Source organism: Ahaetulla prasina, chromosome 8, assembly GCF_028640845.1.
Source record: "Ahaetulla prasina isolate Xishuangbanna chromosome 8, ASM2864084v1, whole genome shotgun sequence".
Lineage (NCBI taxonomy): Eukaryota > Metazoa > Chordata > Lepidosauria > Squamata > Colubridae > Ahaetulla > Ahaetulla prasina.
This window is the reverse complement of record NC_080546.1, coordinates 32,229,645-32,252,343: the sequence shown is the minus strand read 5'-3', so window position 1 is coordinate 32,252,343 and position 22,699 is coordinate 32,229,645. Positions and strand designations below refer to the sequence as shown.

At 34.5% G+C, this 22,699-nt stretch overlaps 1 protein-coding gene across 10 annotated transcripts in view; it reads right to left on the bottom strand.

Moving 5' to 3' along the window:
- Positions 1-22,699, bottom strand: part of FBXW7 (F-box and WD repeat domain containing 7) — a 139,978-nt gene that overhangs the window by 52,460 nt on the left and 64,819 nt on the right. For 2 of the 10 annotated variants that reach the window (XM_058192153.1, XM_058192156.1), the window contains one exon: positions 8,018-9,448. The exons of 6 other annotated variants lie outside the window; for them this stretch is intronic. In XM_058192153.1, the coding sequence (XP_058048136.1) occupies positions 9,303-9,448 (146 nt within the window). In that variant the 3' untranslated portion in view covers positions 8,018-9,302. Of the gene's footprint in view, positions 1-8,017; positions 9,449-13,785; positions 16,442-18,579; positions 22,698-22,699 lie in introns of those variants that run through there. 2 more of the 10 variants (XM_058192152.1, XM_058192155.1) reach the window with 2 other exon arrangements.

Here is a 22,699-nt window from a genome sequence, read left to right as displayed (position 1 = left end):
TATTCATAAATTATCATTGGGATCTTCAGAGGCTATGAGGAAAGCAGTATTTAAAAATTACCATACATTATTTCTCATAGCTAAAGTTTTCTATTTCAACGAGACGTATCAATCACATTCTTCTGTTTATTTATTTCCCCTCCCAAAAAGGAGGGGCCATTTCAAAGCCAACAAGAAAAAAAAGTATTTTCAATGTGTGCTTCAGGAAATGTTAGTTTTGTTTTTCAAATCATACTGTATATACTTGCTCAATTCTTTGATTACCTGATACTCCAACCATGATAAAAACATGTTTATGTTAGGCATTCAAATATCTTACAAGCAGTATTATCTTCAGTAATGTACACATTTGTATAATTTGTATTGTTAGTCATGAATGATAAAAATTATGGCACCCACTAAAGCAGAAGGCAATGATCATCAGTTTCTTCTTCATTATCATCATCATCATCCCTTGTTTGGGAGCTTTCCAGATTAATCTTGCCAGTATTAATGCTGGCTGGAATGTAAAATCCATGAATCAAGGCAAGTTGGATGTGGTCAAACAAGAGATGACAAGACTGAACATCGACATCTTAGGAATCAGCGAACTAAAGTGGACAGGAATGGGCAAATTTAATTCAGATGACCATCAGGTATACTACTGTGGGCAAGAATCCCTCAGAAGAAATGGAGTAGCCTTCATAACCAATAAAAAAGTAGGAAAAGCAATACTGGGATACAATCCCCAAAATGACAGAATGATCTCAGTCCGAATCCAAGGCAAACCATTCAATATCACAGTAGTTCAAGTCTATGCCCCAACCACTGGTGCTGAAGAAGAGGAAATTGACAGGTTCTATGAAGCCCTACAGCACCTGATAGAATTAATACCAAAAAATGATGTGCTTATCATCATGGGAGATTGGAATGCTAAAGTAGGAACATAACCGGAATAACAGGCAAGTATGGCCTTGGAGTACAAAATGAAGCAGGGCATAGGCTGATAGAATTCTGTCAAGATAATACGATGGTCATAGCAAACACTCTTTTCCAGCAACCTAAGAGATGACTCTACATGGACATCACCAGATGGTCAACACAGAAATCAGATTGACTATGTGCTCTGCAGCCAAAGATGGAGAAGCCCTATACAGTCAGTAAAAACAAGACCAGGAGCTGACTGTGGCTCAGATCATGAGCTTCTTCCCTTGTTTGGGAGCTTTCCAGATTAATCTTGCCAGTATTAATGCTGGCTGGAATGTAAAATCCATGAATCAAGGCAAGTTGGATGTGGTCAAACAAGAGATGACAAGACTGAACATCGACATCTTAGGAATCAGCGAACTAAAGTGGACAGGAATGGGCAAATTTAATTCAGATGACCATCAGGTATACTACTGTGGGCAAGAATCCCTCAGAAGAAATGGAGTAGCCTTCATAACCAATAAAAAAGTAGGAAAAGCAATACTGGGATACAATCCCCAAAATGACAGAATGATCTCAGTCCGAATCCAAGGCAAACCATTCAATATCACAGTAGTTCAAGTCTATGCCCCAACCACTGGTGCTGAAGAAGAGGAAATTGACAGGTTCTATGAAGCCCTACAGCACCTGATAGAATTAATACCAAAAAATGATGTGCTTATCATCATGGGAGATTGGAATGCTAAAGTAGGAACATAACCGGAATAACAGGCAAGTATGGCCTTGGAGTACAAAATGAAGCAGGGCATAGGCTGATAGAATTCTGTCAAGATAATACGATGGTCATAGCAAACACTCTTTTCCAGCAACCTAAGAGATGACTCTACACATTGACATGACCAGATGGTCAACACAGAAATCAGATTGACTATGTGCTCTGCAGCCAAAGATGGAGAAGCCCTATACAGTCAGTAAAAACAAGACCAGGAGCTGACTGTGGCTCAGATCATGAGCTTCTTCTTGCAAAATTTAGGCTTAAACTAAAGAAAGTAGGGGAAAGCACCAGGCCACTCAGGTATGAACTAAATCATATCCCTGATGAATATACAGTAGAGGTGATAAATAGATTTAAAGAATTAGATCTGATAGACAGAGTGCCTCATGAACTATGGACGGAGGTTCGCAACATTGTACAAGAGGTAGCAACTAAAACCATTCCAAAGAAAAAGAAATGCAAGAAAGCAAAATGGCTGTCTGAGGAAGCTCTGCAAATAGCTGAGGAAAGAAGGGAAGCGAAAGGCAAGGGAGAAAGAGAAAGATACACCCAGTTGAATGCAGAATTCCAGAGAATAGCTAGAAGAGATAAGAATGCATTCTTAAATGAACAGTGCAAAGAAATAGAAGAAAACAATAGAATAGGGAGGACCAGAGATCTATTCAAGAAAATTGGAGATATGAAGGGAACATTTCATGGGCATGATAAAGGACCAAAATGGCAGGGACCTAACAGAGGCAGAAGAGATTAAGAAGAGGTAGCAAAGTTACACAGAAGAACTATACAAGAATGAGCTTAACATCCCTGATAACCACAATGGGGTGGTCACTGACCTTGAGCCAGACATCCTAGAATGTGAAGTCAAATGGGCCTTAGGAAATCTGAGCAACAACAAAGCTACTGGAGAAGACAGTATTCCAGCTGAGCTATTCAAAATCTTAAAAGACGTAAAAGTGCAGTAAAAGTGCTACACCCAATTTGCCAGGAAATTTGGAAAACTCAACAATGGCCACAGGATTGGAAAAGGTCAGTTTACATTCCAATTCCAAAGAAAGGCAATGCCAAAGACTATTCAAACTATCGCACCATTGCACTCATTTCACATGCTAGTAAGGTTATGCTTAAAATCCTACAAGCTAGACTCCAGCAGGATCGAGCAGGATCGAGAACTACCAGAAGTACAGGCAGGATTTCGTAGAGGCAGAGAAACTAGAGATCAAATTGCCAACATACGCTGGATCATGGAAAAAGCTAGGGAGTTCCAGAAAAACATCTACTTCTGCTTCATTGACTAAGCTAAAGCCTTTGATTGTGTGGATCATAACAAATTGTGGCAAGTTCTTAAAGAGATGGGACCATCTTATTTGTCTCTTGAGAAACCTGTATGCGGGTCAAGAAGCCACAGTGAGAACTGGACACGGAACCACTGATTGGTTCAAAATTGGGAAAGGAGTCCGGCAAGGCTGTATACTATCACCCTGCCTATTTAACTTATATGCAGAACACATCATGAGAAAGGCGGGGCTAAATGAATCAAAAATTGGAATTAAGATTGCCGGAAGAAATATCAACAACCTCAGATATGCAGATGATACCACTCTAATGGCAGAAAGCGAAGAAGAACTAAAGAGCCTCTTGATGCGAGTGAAGGAGAGTGCAAAAGTTGGCTTGAAATGCAACATTAAGAAAACTAAAATCATGGCCCTCTCAATTCCTGGCAGATAGAGGGTGAAGAAATGGAGGTAGTGACAGATTTTATTTTCCTGGGCTCCAAGATCACCACAGATGGGGACTGCAGCCAAGAAATTAAAAGACGCTTGCTCCTGGGGAGGATAGCTATGGCAAATCTAGACAGCATACTAAAAAGCAGGGACATCACCCTGCCAACAAAAGTGCGTCTAGTCAAGGCTATGGTTTTCCCAGTTGCAATGTATGGCTGTGAAGGTTGGACCATAAGAAAGGCTGAGCGCCAAAGAATTGAGGCCTTTGAACTCTGTTGCTGGAGAAGACTCCTGCGAGTCCCTTGGACTGCAAGGCGAACAAACAAGTCAGTTCTAAAGGAGATCAACCCTGACTGCTCTTTAGAAGGCCAGATCCTGAAGATGAAACTGAAATACTTTGGCCACCTAATGAGAAAGAAGGACTCACTGGAGAAGAGCCTAATGCTGGGAAAGATTGAGGGCAAAAGAAGAAGGGGACGACAAGAGAACGAGGTGGCTGGATGGAGTCACTGAAGCAATAGGCATGAGTTTAAATGGACTCCAGAGAATGGTAGAGGACAGGAAGGCCTGGAGGAACGTTGTCCATGGGATCGCGATGGGTCGGACACAACTTTGCAACTAACAACAACAACAAAGTGAGTTGTTATGTGAGAAATTTGATGTGCATTTTGCCCCATTTTATAACATTTCTTGCCACAGTTAAGTAAATCACTGTAGTCATTAAGTTAGTTACACGGTTATTCAGTGAATCTGGCTTCCCCATTGACTTTGCTTGTCAAAAGGTCACAAAAGGGGATCACATAATCCTGGGTCACTGAACCAGTTGCCAAGCATCTGAATTTTGATCACATGATCATGGGGGTGCTGGAAAGGTTGTAACTGTGAAAAACAGCCATAAGTTGCTTTTTTCAGTGCCACTGTAACTTTGAATTGTTGTAAGTCGAGGACTACCTGTATATTAATTCAGAGAAAACTTGTTTCGACCAAGATATACTTCTGTACACTTGCACTGAAGTATGTATATTGGTTGATATTTTTCTTATCTCAATGTTATTATTTTTCCTTAAAATGTAGTTGTATTTTAATGGTTATAGGATAGGTCCTATAACCATTTTTTCCTTACATCTTAACTATTTACGATAAATGTAGCCTGTTGTACAATCCTGATTTTTATTCATAACATTTTTCATTATATGCTGTATTATGTTCTGCATTACTGCTTTAGAAGCAACATATAAATCCAGTCAAGTTAGTATGCTAATTCTGATATCTAAATGCCCATCAGTCCTCAAAGACTGCTAAGCATATCATAGTCAATACTTTATAAAAAGTAATAAACTTCCACTGCTCACTGCTGGAAAGGAAAAAGAGATATTAACAGTTTTTCTTTTCTCAGTATATCTGTAAAAGAAATAGAGAAAAGTGTATTAAGGAATGAATACCAAAAAATTAAATTATTTTTCTGTTTGTTCATTTGGATTTTTTAAATACATTGGATTATTAGATTTAACTACAGCTTTATTGTATATATCTGAGTAGATACATACAAATACTAATTATCATACTTATTAATTCTAGAATATGTTAATTAATTTTTATTTATATATTTCTTTCTTATCAAATCCGTTTAGGTCAAATAGAATAGAAAGAAAATAGAAAAATTAGCATTAGCTTAATAAGATTATTTTTCCATACCAATCTACCTAATAATGCTTTAAATACAATATTTAAACCCTAAAATTTGCAAGGGATATACATAATTTTTGCAGAGGCAGAATTTGTTTAATGAAGTATAATTTCTGCAACATACTTATAGAGTTTGTATTAATTCATCTCAACACTTTTTTATCACAGTGTTGCAGTGCCCCTACATGTTCAGTAATGGAAAAGCATGTCATTTTATTACTAAACAGCATCTAAAGGTCTCAAAAATTGCTAGTACTTACTAAGTACTAGAATACTATGTTTTTTTAATAATGCATTTATTTCATGCTATACTGCATGTGAAAACAATCATATACAATGAAATAGCAAACTACCATAATTTATATAAATGAAAAATTGAGATATTAATACTTAGAAAAAAGTCTAGATGTTGCTAACATTCTATGGATCTGATTTCAATATTCAACCACCTTGTTCCATATAATTCAGGCTTTCATGGCATTCATGACAGTTGCCAAACTGTTTCAGTATCCTCAGTTTTGTTTATAAATTGGGATCCAATATGGCAGTCTGATATTTGGAAATCATGCTCCAATTTTTTCATCAGAATTAGAACAATGCCAATTGAGTTGAAGGTTTTGGAGCTAATAGTTTACGGCCTAAGTAGGAAATCTGTTGCAGACTCTAAGAAACTACAGGAGATTCCTGGAGGGATTAGATAGTACAGATCTACTCTTGTTGCATTTTTAGTTATTCCAAGGATGCAAATAATTTGATAGTTACACATAACATCTCTCTAGACAGAATCCATGCAATTCATTGCTAAGCAATCAAATTGAGAACAATAAAACAAGTTTAAGCATATATTAAACATTGCCAAATATACTTCTTTAAAAGCCACAAGCAGTCCAATTAAGCACAAATAAAAACTTAATGGTACAGTCTGCAGAAATAATGTACAAAAATTAAAGGTGTTTTTTTTTTACTAACTTCAACTGCTTTCTCAGAATAATTTAGAAAAACTCCTCTCTGCTTAAAGAGGCATCTAGGAGATTCCCTCTATAATATACTATGACATGAACTAGGCTTGTTAGAAATGCCCCAAAAAAGAAAAGTTATTTTTTAGGTATGTCAGAATTTAAATGCCCCAAAACAGTTATTTTGTTTAGGAATGTTAGAACTTAAAAGGAAAGGCTAGAGTTTGTAGGACTATTGGAAGGAAAAACAAATGGAAAAGTAATGAATAAGAAAGCAGAATGTCTTATTCATATTTATATATTTTATCAGAAGAGAAAGAAGGCACTAACGGTCCATTATTAGTTGAAGGAGAGAGCTTCTTAGGATAAGCAAGAAGAGAATAAAAGAACAGAAACTTTAATCATAGCGGACAATATGGCAGAACTATAGTCTCTGAAAATAACTAGAGAATTGGAATGGAAAAATGGAGAACAAATAAGGACAAAAATCTGAATTCCTAAACTCCAGAAATCATGAGCAATTCTTTTCAAGGAATACACATTTTATATTGTGTGAATATAAAAAGTGTATTCCTAATATAAAATCCCAACATTTTATGTTAATGAAAAGAAGGGCTAGGGGAGACATGATAGCAGTGTTCCAATATCTCAGGGGTTGCCACAAAGAAGAGGGAGTCAAACTATTCTCCAAAGCACCCGAGGGTAGAACAAGAAGCAATGGGTGGAAACTAATCAAGGAGAGAAGCAACTTAGAACTAAGGAGAAATTTCCTGACAGAACAATTAGTGAGTGGAACAACTTGCCTGCAGAAATTGTGAATGCTCTAACACTGGAAATTTTTAAGAAGATGTTGGATAACCATTTGTCTAAGTGGTGTAAGGTTTCCTGCCTGGGCAGGGGGTTGGACTAGAAGACCTCCAAGGTCCCTTCCAACTCTGTAATTATTATTATATTATTATTATTTAATCAGAAGAGCATCAACATGCAGCAGAAAAATAGTTGTCACTAGAAGGACGTCATTAAGATTTAAAAGGTTTCCATTCACTTCTCCAAAACACAGACTTTTTTATTTTTATTTTATAATTAAGAGGCTAAAACACACAAAATGTTTTAATGAGTTCAAAACACATCCCTATGTACTTATTTTCTGGTAAGGATGCAAACGTATTTTTCATGTGTTTAGAGAAGGCTGCCTGATTACTGCTGAGGGAAGGGGAGCAATAGATTGAGGTGATAAGTGGCTCCTATGAGACTTCTGCACTGACCACTGAGGCAAGAGACAGCTTTTCTGCCAGCAGCCACCAGGAAGCTGAAGGGATCTCCAGCTGCATTGATGTTGATAGTGTGACTGATATGAACTGTGTGGGTAATCCTCAGGGCATGTTCTGCCCCTTATTCAATGAAAGCCCCGTCAATTTACCCTCTGTCAGCTCCACTATTAAGGAAAGTGGAGTGAGGAAGCCTATGTACTCACGGGGAGAGTGTGTGAAGGAGTATTAAATGCAAACTTTTGAAATTACAAAAAATATTCTCAACAAGATAATCTTCCTTAACCCAGATTTTGCCCATTTTATGTTTTATCAGGGACGTGTGTTTGTGATGCTTGAAAATCATAGAAATCATAGAGCATAGAATCATAGATAAAGGCCATTTTGGGGCTGCCCCATCCTATCAATTGTTCTGGGCCCCAAAATTTATACTTTCTCTAATATTATTTAGGAAAGAGGTGAAGAGTATCATCGTTTTTTAGGCTTAAATGTAGGTGATTGTTTGATAGAATGTTATTATATATTGTCCTGATCATTGCTTAAGTACGTACTAAGCAATGTATGTACTACTTTGGTTTTTGTGTTGATTTTGATAGGGCTTATCTTTTTTAAAAAAAACCTTTTGTTTTATATTAATTGTTGTGAACATTTTAAGAGACTATGATTGAGCAGTGTACAACATTTGTGAAATAAGTTAATATGAACTACATTTTTTTATTTATTTATTTATTTTGTCAAGCATGTATTATATAACAGATATAAGTATAAACATAATTATGAATACATGAAATGGATACGAATAAAAGGGAACATTAGGACTTGGACGGTAGGCACGCTAGTGCGCTTATGCACACCCTTTCAAGACCTCTTAGGAATGGGGGTGAGGTCAACAGTAGACAGTCTAAGGTTAAAGTTTTGGGGGATTGGGGAAGAAACCAGAGTCAAGTAATGTATTCCAGGCATTGAGCACTCTGTTGCTGAAGTCATATTTTCTGCAATCGAGTTTGGAGTGGTTTACCTTAAGTTTGTATCCATTACTTGCTCATGTATGTAAGAACTGTATGTAAGAACCTGTAAGAACCTGTAAGAACTGCAGTGCTACACTGAAAGTATGTACAAGGCCACTATTTACCGTTTCCCCAAAATATGACATCCCCTGATAATAAGCCCAATCGGGCTTTTGAGCACATGGCAATAAGGCTAGGCCCTTATTTCAGGGTTCAAAAAAATATAAGACAGGTCTTATTTTCAGGGAAACACAGTATTTGTCAAGTATATATGCAAGCAGAAACTGAAAATCTAAATCAATGAATTAAAACTGCATCAGTCCAGACATTAGTTATTACCTTATCTTGAGATCCTTAAGCCAACCCTTGCACCACAAACATTCCAAACCTTGTTTTACCTATCTGATAAAGTAATAGTTAAACTGAATGTAAATTTGAAAATTCACTATATACAATTATGTCAATAATAATGCTGTTCAGGAAGAAGACATATTCTCGAGGAACAAGATCAAAAATATATGCAACCAGTAATTAATTAAAACCAAAATGAAATTAACATCAGCAAGATAAATATTGTTAACATCAAAAAGTAGGTCTGCAATAAACACTTCTTTCTTTCTCAAGTGCAGGGAACTTTGCCAAAATTATGAACTGATACTCATCTTGGAATTAGGGAACCTCTTAAAATGGGATGTTGAAGAACAACGTGCTATGAGAAAAATGTGAATGGAATGCAACTGCACTAAAGCAAATAGGCAAGATGGCCTGCATTCTTGTCAGCTGTTGGCGTTATCATGAGAAGAAAATGTATAACAGTGTTATTAATAGCAACTTGCTTTCAGGAATGTCTGCCATTTGTAGCTCAGAACAATTAGAACGGCATATTCATTTATGCACCACTAAAATACTAACATTGCATTCCATTGCAAATATTTAATAAAACAGATGTGATAGTCTGTAATTCAGTATTTGCAGACAAAATGTTAAATAGGGCAGACTTCTTTCACAGAACTAGATGAATTTTTGCCCTGAAAAGTCAACTTAAAGGTCCTCTTCCCTCGAAGTAAAAGGGATGAATTCTGAATTTCAGAGGTGGAATCTTCATTCTTGATGGTTAAAATTCTGCGAACTAAGAAATAACTGTTTTCAAATTTCATTCAGAACACAGAATGAAATGCTTTATCAGCATGTATTTTTACAAACATATATTTAATATAGTAAAAGTGCACTATTACAATATAGAGTATACTTATGCAACTTGGCCAAAGATTAAATTTCCGTGTAGTTAGATATATGTATTTCAAAACATTGTTTGAATTCTGCAAACTTTGTGAACTAATGAAGCCTAATAATAAATCCTTTCTTTCAAATGAATAGTTTAGTTTATAGCAGCGGTTCTCAACCTGTGGGTCGCGACCCCATTGGGGGTCGAATGACGATTTGCCAGGGGTCGCCTAAGACCCTCGGAAATATGGGAAGTATGCTTGCAAGTCGAAGAATCGCGCTCCAATGGTTGACTCCACAAGCTAGCTGCAGGCTCTTCAAATCGCTAGCCAAATTCAGCTTCAGGCGCGATGAATTCAAAAAGAGAGAAATCTTTGCTCTGATGTCTCCCTCTCAAGCCAGCTGCAATCACACCCAATCGCTAGCCTAATCTGGCTTCAGGCGCTATAAAACTTAATAGGGGAGGAGTCTCCGCTTTAATGCCTCCGTTCTCAAGGCAATCGCAAGCAGGTCAGATCGCTAGCCAATATGGCTTCAGGCGCGATAAATTAAAAAGAACAGTTTGCTGCTTTTTTTCCCCTTCTGCAGCTGCTGAGGCGCGCTGAGATCGCTGCCTATTACCGCGATGAATTTTATGGTTGAGGTCACCACATTGTGGGGAATTGTATTAAAGGGGTCGCCACATCGTGGGGAATTATATTAAAGGGGTCGCAGCACTATAAAGGTTGAGAACCACTGGTTTATAGTCTTTATCCAAGGATGTAAACTTGCTATGGTCACAAATGACCAAATGACCAAGGTCTTTTTAAAGCTGGCACTCTATAAGGACTCTCAATATGTAGCGACTTGGACAAGTCTGGCATTAATAAAAAGTTAGAGAATACAAAACCAGGGCATACATTTTGCTGAGATCAACTAATGGAGAAGCTGTTCAGATTGAAAGAGATGGAAATAAAAAGTAGGAGCTGCCAAACAGTACACTTTCTAAAAAAATGTAAATGCTAATCTTTGATTCATTGAACAATGTTTTGGGGATATTAACTATGAATCCAAGCAGAGATGCAAATAGTTGGTTTATATGTTTGAAAATATCTAGAACAAAGTTGGCAATCTGATGTTTTTGTTACCTGCCAAAGTGTATTTTTATTCCAAGAGGTAGAAATAATCAATCAAACAAACAATAACTAAATGAGATTACAAACATTTCCTTTGCAGCCCATCACACTTCTGCCCCATGCAACTTTTGCATATTAAATTTTAGTTTTAACTTTAATATAATGCTCCATTTCACAGATTTATTAGTTTCTAGGATAAACTTTATTTTATTAGGATGTCTTACTTATTTATTGTAAAATAAAACCTGAAGGTGGCTACAGTTCATTGACTAATTTCAAAATATGCTCAGCTGTTCAGGTTAGGGAGAAAAAAATTAAGCTAGGAAGCTATAGGTCATTTCAGAGATAAGAAAAATGAGCAAGGTCAAGTTTATTTGTCTGCTTTCTAGTACTCTATGACTAGCCGTGTGCCTCCATTTGGCTCTACTTGATTATTGCAAGTATAGATATTAAAATTTTATGAAGTTATTACTGTTTTACAATACTCAAAAGAGTAAAGTTAAAATTGTAACACTTTCAATATGAAGTTGTTATAAGTGTTTTTCAGTGTTTTTCACTAAATATACTACATAGCACCAAGAGTACAAAAGCAATGCATATAAAGTCAAGTCTAAACATCGTCTATAAATGCTATTTTTATCATTATCTACATACCATTAATGACATTATCAAGAAAACTTTTGGAACATCATAGAGCAAATAATTCTTCCAAATGCTACAAATCATTTATACATTTTACTGGATTGAATTGTGCACAAAAAAAGTATGAATAACTAATCATACCCCTCCAATCATTTCAGTATTGCATTACGTTAGGTTGCTACAATCTAAGTATCTCTATGTCTATTCCTCTTTCAGAATTTGCACATGGAAAACACTTGAGTGAAAACAGCCCTGTAGGCAACATACGCTGTGCTATATGGGGCTTTAAAGGTCATAACCAATATCTTGAATTGGACCTGGAATCAAACTAGTACCCAATGTAGCTTGTGCAGCAGAAGTATTATGTACACCCTTCTTTGGGCACCAGGATTGCTCACACAGGTGCATTCTGTAGCAGCTGAAGCTTCCAGATATTCTTCAAGGCTAGCTCCATTTAATCTGCACTGCAATAATCCAAACTGATGATGATGGTTATCAAACTTGCACTATATTAGCATAAGTTGTATGTCCATGTAGGATGTAAGTTTTTACTGTTAAGTGAGATAAGTAGAACTACTAATTGTCTAGAGCACCAGTGTCAAACTCACAGTCTCATGTGATGTTTCGTGATGTCTTTTCCCTTCGTGAAGCTATGGTGGGCCTACACATTTCGTATCTGGCTCATGGGTCACCAGTTTGACACCCCTGGTCTAAAGATATACTAAACGAACAAGCAGACTTCAATGTGTAAAATAACAGGTATATGACTAGATAAAATTAAAATAACTTCAGTTTCCAATTATTAGTAGAAGGCTGTAGCTTCTAAAATCCACTGAATCATATTGCAAAATTGCATGCTGTCATGGGAATAGTGAAACTGACAGATACTTAATGTTTCTGCTCAATGGATGACTGAATCAAGGCAGGAACACTATTTAGAATATGCTTCTTTGCAGTGAAATGAGCAAACCAAAATGACAATGTAACTTTCTTTAGTATTAATATTAAGCAAGATAAAAGTTTCAATCAGGAATTCTAATGATGAGCTTCTTAAGAAATATTGTATAAGTGTTATTTCATTTAGTTGAGAAATAGTTTACCTAATAGATGTTTCAGTTATAAGCTAGAGTGCTAAATAAGTTTCCATGTTAACATGAACACATCCAACACTTAATATATAGAGTTAGACCTCTTTATGCTTCTTGATTGAAGTAACAGAAATGTAGATGGCCACTGTTGTGTTCTATGGCCATTTATAGTAATGTGCTCAATGGAAGCTGAATATAACTAGTGATAGAGACACATAAGACATGAACTGTCAGATCTCCTAACAGAAAGTATTTTTACTGAACGGATTGCTGTACGCTTTTGCTTCCTGTACAGTGATTGAGTTCAAACAAGGAGAAAACTGGTGCTATAGAGGTTTAAATAATTAAGAATGTTCAAAATATTGATTGTATTTAAAATTTAAATATGCTTCCAAATGGTTTATCAGTCAACTCTTACCCATAAAGTAAGAGTTACTTTTTTTTCCTAAAAAGAAATAGTCTTAACCTTTCAGAAGTATTACTAAGCATCATTACCACCTCTGTCTTAATGTAAGTAAACTGTAGCATACATATCAGGTAACCCCACTGATAGATCATCTGACCTCAGTCTAAATGAGAAGGAAACTTTCTAGCATTATGTGCAAGCAAGATCATTTAAATACAATTATTTTCAGTGGTTTCACTGTGTAAATTTTTGAAAGAACAACAAATATCTTGCTTGGTTCGATATCTAATCATATCACAGGGGAAATTAATTCAAAAATACAAACAAAGCTTAAGTATTTGAGAAATATAAATATACTATGTTAAATTAAACAACTCATGTAATATTGTGTGATCAAAGCATGTTGTTGAAGTATAATTTAATTAGAATTCTTTTAAAAAGTTTTTGGAACTAGGATACATTTTAAAATAGACATGAAATATGAAAGCAATATAAGAAATAATTAATTGACTTTATTAGTAGTATTTAAAATTACAGTAACTTAAAAGCTAGCAATTTATTACTGAGAAACCAAGACTTTTTATAAGACATAGAAATGTTCAGTGCACTTTAATCATATAAAATATTAATGTTAACATTTCAACAAGGTTTAAAAAAGTTTCTCAAATAACATATATTTATTCCTCTTCTGTATCAGCAGTTACAAAGAGAGTTATCTTGCTGCAGCACTGAGAAAATTTCCAGAAAATGCTACACATTATTTTTTATAATCTTGTATTTGTTCTTTGACATTTATTTTGAGATTAATGTGTGCTAATTAAAAGGAATCAAACCTCCTTAAAGCATATATATATTTATTTTTCTTACTCTAACGTAATAAAGGATTTATGAACTGGAAATAATTACAACCAAGTTACAGTACTTAAGATACATAATTTCATACCTTAGATATATCCCTTCCCATACAAGGGGCAAACATTTTCAAACTTACCCGTCTACGACAAAAAGGAAGACCTTGGGTAATGATGCTGATGCTAAATATCTTCATCACAGTTTGGTGTGGCAAAGGCTCTTTTGTATTTGGGAGATCAAAAGAAACCAAGCCATGATTTAAGGGAGTTTTCCCTGGTTTTGACATTATACTACTGTCTCTTGGTCCAAAATTATTTGCAATCAAAAGGCATTACTAAAAAATAGTAATACAAAAAGTATCTGGTACAACTGAGGATTCTAAAGCAGAGATTCAGCTTTTCAGGGCCTTCTTTGCCTTTGTCTCAGTCTCTTCTAGTAAGTGTCTTGACCTGTCTGCTGCTAAGTGAAGTGCAAGCTATCCTAGCATAGACAGGAATTATAAATGACTATAGCGACAGACTGTCCCTGCCAATCAAATAGCTATTGGCCCACCCATGCAGTATCACTAACACATATACTATCAACATAAGTGACATGGAAAAAAAAGCAAATGCTTAGAACTAAAACAGCTGAGTTACCAAATTAAAGTCAATTATGGTTCTGATAGGAGTTTTAAATGAGACTAGGCTTTAACGTTTCCAATTACAACTATTTCAAACAAATACACTATTAAATCTTAATCATAGAAGCCATGAATAAATTATACCTATTAGGGCTTGTATTAATTGTGTACCCCTGTCTTACTGTCCGCACATATGTGTCTGTGTAACTCATTTATGTAAGATTTGATTAATTTGAAATATATTTTTATATTATTTTATATTATTATAAATATATTATTTATAATAAAAGGAAAAATGTCTACATTAGATTACAACAGTAGAATAAAATAGGGAGAAATGAAGAATTAAAAAAAAGTCATGGGAAAATTTTCTAGTAATACATTCGCCATTTCTTTCCATTTGTTTCCCACGATCTGGATATTGTGCTTTACAGTGAACCTTGAAGATTGCTATTATTTGTTTAGTTTATGTATCTTTCTATTATAATGGTTTTTTTTAATCATATTTCAAGAGTCTAAAATTGTCTTGCTATGTAATATACAGTGCATAAGGAAGCCAGTCCCATTTACACTTGATTAGACTTCTATTATGGATATATTCTCCATTTTGCCACTATTACATATTCTACAATTTTGCTCTCCAACTCCGATACTAGCAGCAAAATTCCACTAATATATAATTCCTCTAATATATAACATATTGTAACATGAATAAAGATTAACATGAAAAAAATGAAAAGTTAAGAAAAAGACAAAAGTGCAAGAAACACTATAAAGTAAAAAATGCCAAGTTGATTTAAAGAAATGAATTCCGATTGTCTTTATAACAGTTACAAACAGACCTATTCTTCTCCCTGCTTCAAGATTATATTACATAATTTCTGTCTTCCTATGGTCAACCCTTTTTAATCAGCAAATCCAAAAATAACTCATTTTATTTTCATTTTCAAAAGTTAATAAAGGATCTTTAGTCTTTTATAAATGTATTTATTGTTTAATCCCCAATCAAACAGGTTACTTTTGCCATTTCTGCAAATTCTGCCATTCTTCATAGTCAATTTCTCCATTGGGGAGTATTTTTCCATCTTTGTGCATGTAATAGCCTTGCTGCTGTTATCATTGGGAAAAAATCTTCCATAAATATTTTCTATTTGGCTGTTCATAAGAAAAGTTCTGGGTTCACTCTGATTATTAATTTTTAAATATTGATCTCAAAAAATTATTTCAATTTCTTTTTACAATCCTCCATTACTGGTTTCTTTTGTAGCAAAGTTTCCATTTATAATCAAAGCTTCCATTTATAAGTTCTAACTCTCCTCTTATATGTTAAAATCACTGGATTATTGAAAGTCATTGGCACTATATCCATTTTGCTAATACATGTAACAAGATTTTTAAAATCCAAAACATATTTATTCTTCAGCAAGATCTGTGTTTTTCAAAGAAATGTATTGTAGTTACCATGCCTCTATACATTCAAAGTTATCAATCATTTTTTAAAAAAAAAATGCCATCCGTTGCAGTCTACGTTACTGCTAACTTCAGGAATTCAATCCTGACTGGCTCAAGGTTGACTCAGCCTTCCATCCTTCTGAGGTCCGTAAAATGAGGACCCAGACTGTGGGGGGCAATATGCTGACTCTGTAAATCGCTTAGAGGGCTGTAAAGCACTGTATATAAGTCTAAGTGCTATTGCTATCGCTAATGTCTTTCACAGAGATTCTATATTTTTGTGGGCAAACTATGCCATTTCAGTCTCCAAAAAACCCGATTTCCATATGGCAAATCTATTTAGTTTTTCATTGTCCTTTAAAGAATGCAGCTTTGTTATCATTTGAGGCATATATCGGAATCTTGGTTTATTCAAATTAATTTCAACCCCCACATATTTATCATAATCACCAGTCAATACCCCTTTTTATCATAATTGTGGGTTTACATACAAAACAACTCCATTTTCCTTACTTGTCCCTGACATAATAAATTCTTGCCTCAAATGTTTATGAATCAAATATTTTTTTCCTTTTTGTTTCCTGTAAACAAATTACATCTTACTTTTAACTTTTTAAAATAGTGAAATATCTTTTTTTTCTTATTTGCAAGGTATTTGCCCATTTTATATTCCACATTAGGCATTTAAAACCCATGTTTATGTTGTGAACATAAAAAGTCTGTACCTGTAGTGTCCATCGATCCATTTGTATCTCCTCCAATTCCTCTTTAAATCTTTCAAGTAAATACCCTGCTACTTAGACTGAGTTAAGCAGAAATCTCTGCTGCTTAAAACGTAAAACTCTTACACGTGTCTGTTTTAGATTTTTTTTTTCTAACTTATGCAATAGGTCTTCAATGAGACACTCATTTATTTCTTCAAATATTGTTTTGTATTCATAACAATGAAGTTATTCAGTTTTCCTTTTTTTAGGCAAGATATTACAAAATTTAATGGAAAGATATGATTTTATGCATTGTCAAACCACAATCTCTCTGCTAGAAACCAGTAATTTTGAAGATGCATTCATCTTGAAGTTATTTTGTTATGATTCCTAATTTTCAATACCATTGTTCTTCTTCCTGCCATAACTGCTATATTTATGCCTAGCGCAGATTAGTTCTCTCTCCCCCCCCCCCCCAATGCAGGTGCACATTTTTCTCAAAGTAAGGATCTGGGAAAAGGTTTGATCCAGGTTGAGAATTAGTTATTTTTCATTTTTCTGTGCGTATTTTATTTTCATGGTACTATTCTGTACTATGAGTAAATACTATGAGAGAAAGAGAGAGAGAGAGAGATCTTTAACACAAAAATATCTGGCATTTAGAAATATGTTTTTATATAACACAGAAATATATTTTCAATAACAGATTTCTCACACAGATTTGAAATTCTGCATCTATTTAAAAACATATTTTAAAGACCATGCTTTGTTTTGTAAATTTTATGTCAGAAAGTCTACAGTGCAAAAATAATCATTAAAGTGAGATCATATTTTATATGATACTTTGCATGTTCAAGTAGCAACCTGCAAGAGCTTTGCAAAGGTAGGATTCCCCTTCAAATAGATGACCCGTAGTAACCTTCCTGTTATACTATAAGAAGTATATGTATTTGTATAAAATCTCAAATCCTGAGTTTACTGAGAGCTAATCACAATCAAAAAAGCAATTTTTTGTAAAAATTTTAATACTTAGAATAGTATTATAAAGGATAGTATTATAAAGGATAATACTATTTCTGTGCCTATATGAAATTTGTGAAACTTATTCAGAAAGCATTACATTATTCATGAATATTTATGTTTTAAACATGTTTTCATTACCTCATGCAGATATTTTATTTTTTTAAAAATACCTTGATTTTAAATTTTAGTATTGCTTGCTATTTAATTACTATTACACTGCTATGAACTGTTCAGCGGGGCACATAAAAATCCCAACTTATCTAATATCTTTCTGCTGTACCATCAGCATTACTTTGTGAAATATCTAAATACAAATTAATCTCATTTGTGTGTAGATAGCAGGATGGTAAGAGATTATTACAGGATATATTACTAGAATCAACCCTGTCCCTATAGATGACCAGGTTGAACCCGAATCCCTTCGTGCCAACAAGAGATCTAAGTCCAGTCCACCTTGAATTCCATTGACTCTTATCTACCGCCAATTTGCTTTGACCATTAGTAGTTTAGATTCTTGTAGCTATATTCATTTGAACTACCTGAACTCCTGATTTTCTACTCTCGACAGCCCCTTTTATTATAATCTCAGATAAATGTACTGGTGTTATAATTTATCTGGAAGGGGATTCCAAATTAGAAGAGGAAGGGAAAAGTTAGTTTCATCCATTCTTTGATTGGTTCAGCAACACAGTAGCAACAGTTTGCAAAATAAATTTCAGTTAACCATGTGCTAATCCCAAACTAAATAAAATTATCTCAGACAATTCTACATGAAAATAATGAAAAATATGTTCACAAAGTAAATAGTTAAACATGGAGGTTTATTTTGTGCACAGAACTTCAGCATTTCTTCAAATATTGTTTTGTATTCATAACAATGAAGTTATTCAGTTTTCCTTTTTTAGGCAAGATATTACAAAATTTAATGGAAAGATATGATTTTATGCATTGTCAAACCACAATCTCTCTGCTAGAAACCAGTAATTTTGAAGATGCATTCATCTTGAAGTTATTTTGTTATGATTCCTAATTTTCAATACCATTGTTCTTCTTCCTGCCATAACTGCTATATTTATGCCTAGCGCAGATTAGTTCTCTCTCCCCCCCCCCCCAATGCAGGTGCACATTTTTCTCAAAGTAAGGATCTGGGAAAAGGTTTGATCCAGGTTGAGAATTAGTTATTTTTCATTTTTCTGTGCGTATTTTATTTTCATGGTACTATTCTGTACTATGAGTAAATACTATGAGAGAAAGAGAGAGAGAGAGAGATCTTTAACACAAAAATATCTGGCATTTAGAAATATGTTTTTATATAACACAGAAATATATTTTCAATAACAGATTTCTCACACAGATTTGAAATTCTGCATCTATTTAAAAACATATTTTAAAGACCATGCTTTGTTTTGTAAATTTTATGTCAGAAAGTCTACAGTGCAAAAATAATCATTAAAGTGAGATCATATTTTATATGATACTTTGCATGTTCAAGTAGCAACCTGCAAGAGCTTTGCAAAGGTAGGATTCCCCTTCAAATAGATGACCCGTAGTAACCTTCCTATTATACTATAAGAAGTATATGTATTTGTATAAAATCTCAAATCCTGAGTTTACTGAGAGCTAATCACAATCAAAAAAGCAATTTTTTGTAAAAATTTTAATACTTAGAATAGTATTATAAAGGATAGTATTATAAAGGATAATACTATTTCTGTGCCTATATGAAATTTGTGAAACTTCTTATTCAGAAAGCATTACATTATTCATGAATATTTATGTTTTAAACATGTTTTCATTACCTCATGCAGATATTTTATTTTTTTTAAAATACCTTGATTTTAAATTTTAGTATTGCTTGCTATTTAATTACTATTACACTGCTATAAACTGTTCAGCGGGGCACATAAAAATCCCAACTTATCTAATATCTTTCTGCTGTACCATCAGCATTACTTTGTGAAATATCTAAATACAAATTAATCTCATTTGTGTGTAGATAGCAGGATGGTAAGAGATTATTACAGGATATATTACTAGAATCAACCCTGTCCCTATAGATGACCAGGTTGAACCCGAATCCCTTCGTGCCAACAAGAGATCTAAGTCCAGTCCACCTTGAATTCCATTGACTCTTATCTACCGCCAATTTGCTTTGACCATTAGTAGTTTAGATTCTTGTAGCTATATTCATTTGAACTACCTGAACTCCTGATTTTCTACTCTCGACAGCCCCTTTTATTATAATCTCAGATAAATGTACTGGTGTTATAATTTATCTGGAAGGGGATTCCAAATTAGAAGAGGAAGGGAAAAGTTAGTTTCATCCATTCTTTGATTGGTTCAGCAACACAGTAGCAACAGTTTGCAAAATAAATTTCAGTTAACCATGTGCTAATCCCAAACTAAATAAAATTATCTCGTAGATTACCCTCTTTTTTGTTACGCATTTCCTATGTCATGTGTGTGTGTGTTCGTGTGTCTATGTGAAATTATCTCAGACAATTCTACATGAAAATAATGAAAAATATGTTCACAAAGTAAATAGTTAAACATGGGAGGTTTATTTTTGTGCACAGAACTTCAGCATTTCTTCAAAGAAAACACCAATTCCTGTTCACTTCCCCTACCTGCTTTAAATTAGTGTTTCAAGAACATTTGTCTTCATTCCTACATTAAAATATTCCACAAACTATTTCAAATATGTAACACAAACCCAGCTGCATCATCTTGTGTTCTTCAAATATTCTAGAAATGTCACTCCAATCCTTATTGGATATAACATGATTTATGTGATTAAGTTAAACTCTTTGGTTTTCTTAGGATAGTACCAGCTGTTAGAATAACTACTACAGTTGCTCTTGAAGAATTTGCTTGATGATTGTTTTGTTTTTTTGTGTACTGGTACACCTTTAAAATATATGCAATAATACAGGCAATCTTTCTTTTATATGCATTTAAGATCCTAATTTTTAACAGAGTAAAGACTCGGAGGGTGATAATGCAGAAAAGAAAAATACAGTATTAGGGTACATCAACAGAAGTATCATTTTTAAATAATGGAAATAATTTCCACTTTACTCTGTGTTGTTCAGTAGATATATTGACTATTGTGTACATATGTCATTAAAGGTGATTACATACCTAATATGATCATTAAAAGAACAAAGAGAATGATCAGGTTGCTAGATAAAAAGTTATATGAGGACCTTGGTGGAAATTGTGCATTTAGCCTTCATAAGCAAAAGTGCTATCATATCCCATGGGATATGTTTTCCATTGTTCCAGACTGCAGAAACTAAACTAATGGATTATACTTTTCAACTGAACGTTAGAAAAAACAGTAAGACTGGTTTAATAAAACCAATAGTTATGAAAACTGGTAGGCTCTCCTTTGCTAGATGTGCTCAAACTCAGTCTAGAAAACCAGCTATCAGAAATGATTTCTATCCCAATTTATGCAATTTAGATTATAAGACTTAATCATATCACTAACTTTGTAAATAATCTTTGGAGGTTTTTTAAGGAATAGAGCAGGGTAAAAATGATAACAATACTACTTTTTTTAAAAAAAACACTATTTTCTCAATCAGTTCTATAAACCAAATATTATAATTTACAGTAGTATGTGCCTAAAAGCTATTTGAACATGAACAGGAAGAGAAAAGTAGACCAGAAGTCATTTTAACAAGCAATGGCAGCTGCATGATAAGACACTTAGATAAACAGTACTCCTGTATTAAGGGGGTAAAATGTCATGCATTGATTCTGTAGTAGCTGGAGAAAGTGATAAACCAGACTGTTACCTTATCATTTTTTTCTACTAAGGAAAGTTCTTGAAATCTGCTGAAATCCCTTCACTGAATGGTCTGGGCTGTGTTTGGATGGTTTATTGCACAAGGCCTTGTGATCTCTCGGTTGTTTAAAAATTGCTGAGAGGGTCTTTTCCTTTGATCCATCCTGATAGGCCACAAGTGAAACAGATTAACATGACTGGTGTCATGCAGTGTCAACATGGCACTTCTTTTTCCTGATTTTTTCATAGACTTAAAGTGTGAGAAGGAAAGAAACTCTGTTATGGCTTCTGGAATAAACAGGGAAGCTATCTGTAGCTTTATTTGGATAGTACATCAGATGAAAGGCTGTCAGTGTTTCATTAACTAAGCAGAAGAGAATGCAACTCGGACACAAACTCTATATGATTCACTAGTGTCAGCTCTTCAAGATAGGCCAGAAAACAGACACTGCAAAAACTATTTGAAGTCAATTATTGCAGGGTACAATATCAGATCTTAAAAGCCTGCCAGAAAGTACCCTATTTAAATTCCTGAAATTACACAAATTACAGAATTCTCCCATTTGCAAACTAAGGTACTATTACAAGGTTTCTTCGTGATCTGGGAGTTAACTTTCTTGTGAGATTAGCTGCAGGAAACTAAGGATATCTTTTTTCTTTTTCTTTTTTTGCATTTATATCCCGCCCTTCTCCGAAGACTCAGGGCGGCTTACACTATGTTAGCAATAGTCTTCATCCATTTGTATATTATATACAAAGTCAACTTATTGCCTCCAACAATCTGGGTCTTCATTTTACCTACCTTATAAAGGATGGAAGGCTGAGTCAACCTTGGGCCTGGTGGGACTTGAACCTGCAGTAATTGCAAGCAGCTGTGTTAATAACAGACTGTCTTAGCAGTCTGAGCCACCAGGCTCTGATGCAAACTGGTTTCTGCTACCTGTTTTAAGTAAGTCCTTATGAATTGATGTAGTTCCTTCAAGAGTTCTTTAACATCCTTTGTAAATATCTTCCCTCACATTAGCATTTAAACTGTCTTATGTGCCTCTGAATAGAAAAGTGAATAAAAATTGAATTATAGGTAATCCTCGTATAACAACCAATCATTCAGTGACTATTTGAAGTTACGATGGTGCTGAGCACAGGGGACTTACAACCACTTCCTATTGCAGCCACCCTAATGGACATGTAATCATGACTCTGGAGTTTAGCAACCAGCTTGCTATTACAACATCCCAGCACCCCATAATCACATGACCAACATTTGTGAAGCTCACTGCTGGCCTCCAACAAAGTCAGTAGAGAGACCATCTCGAAGTGACCACAGGATTCACCTAACAATGGCAATTGGGACTGATGGAACTGCCATCATAGGTCAGTGTGGTCATGAGTTAATGCTTTATGACATTGTTGCTCAGTGATAATTGTCAATCCCAATTACAATCAGTGAGGGTTACCT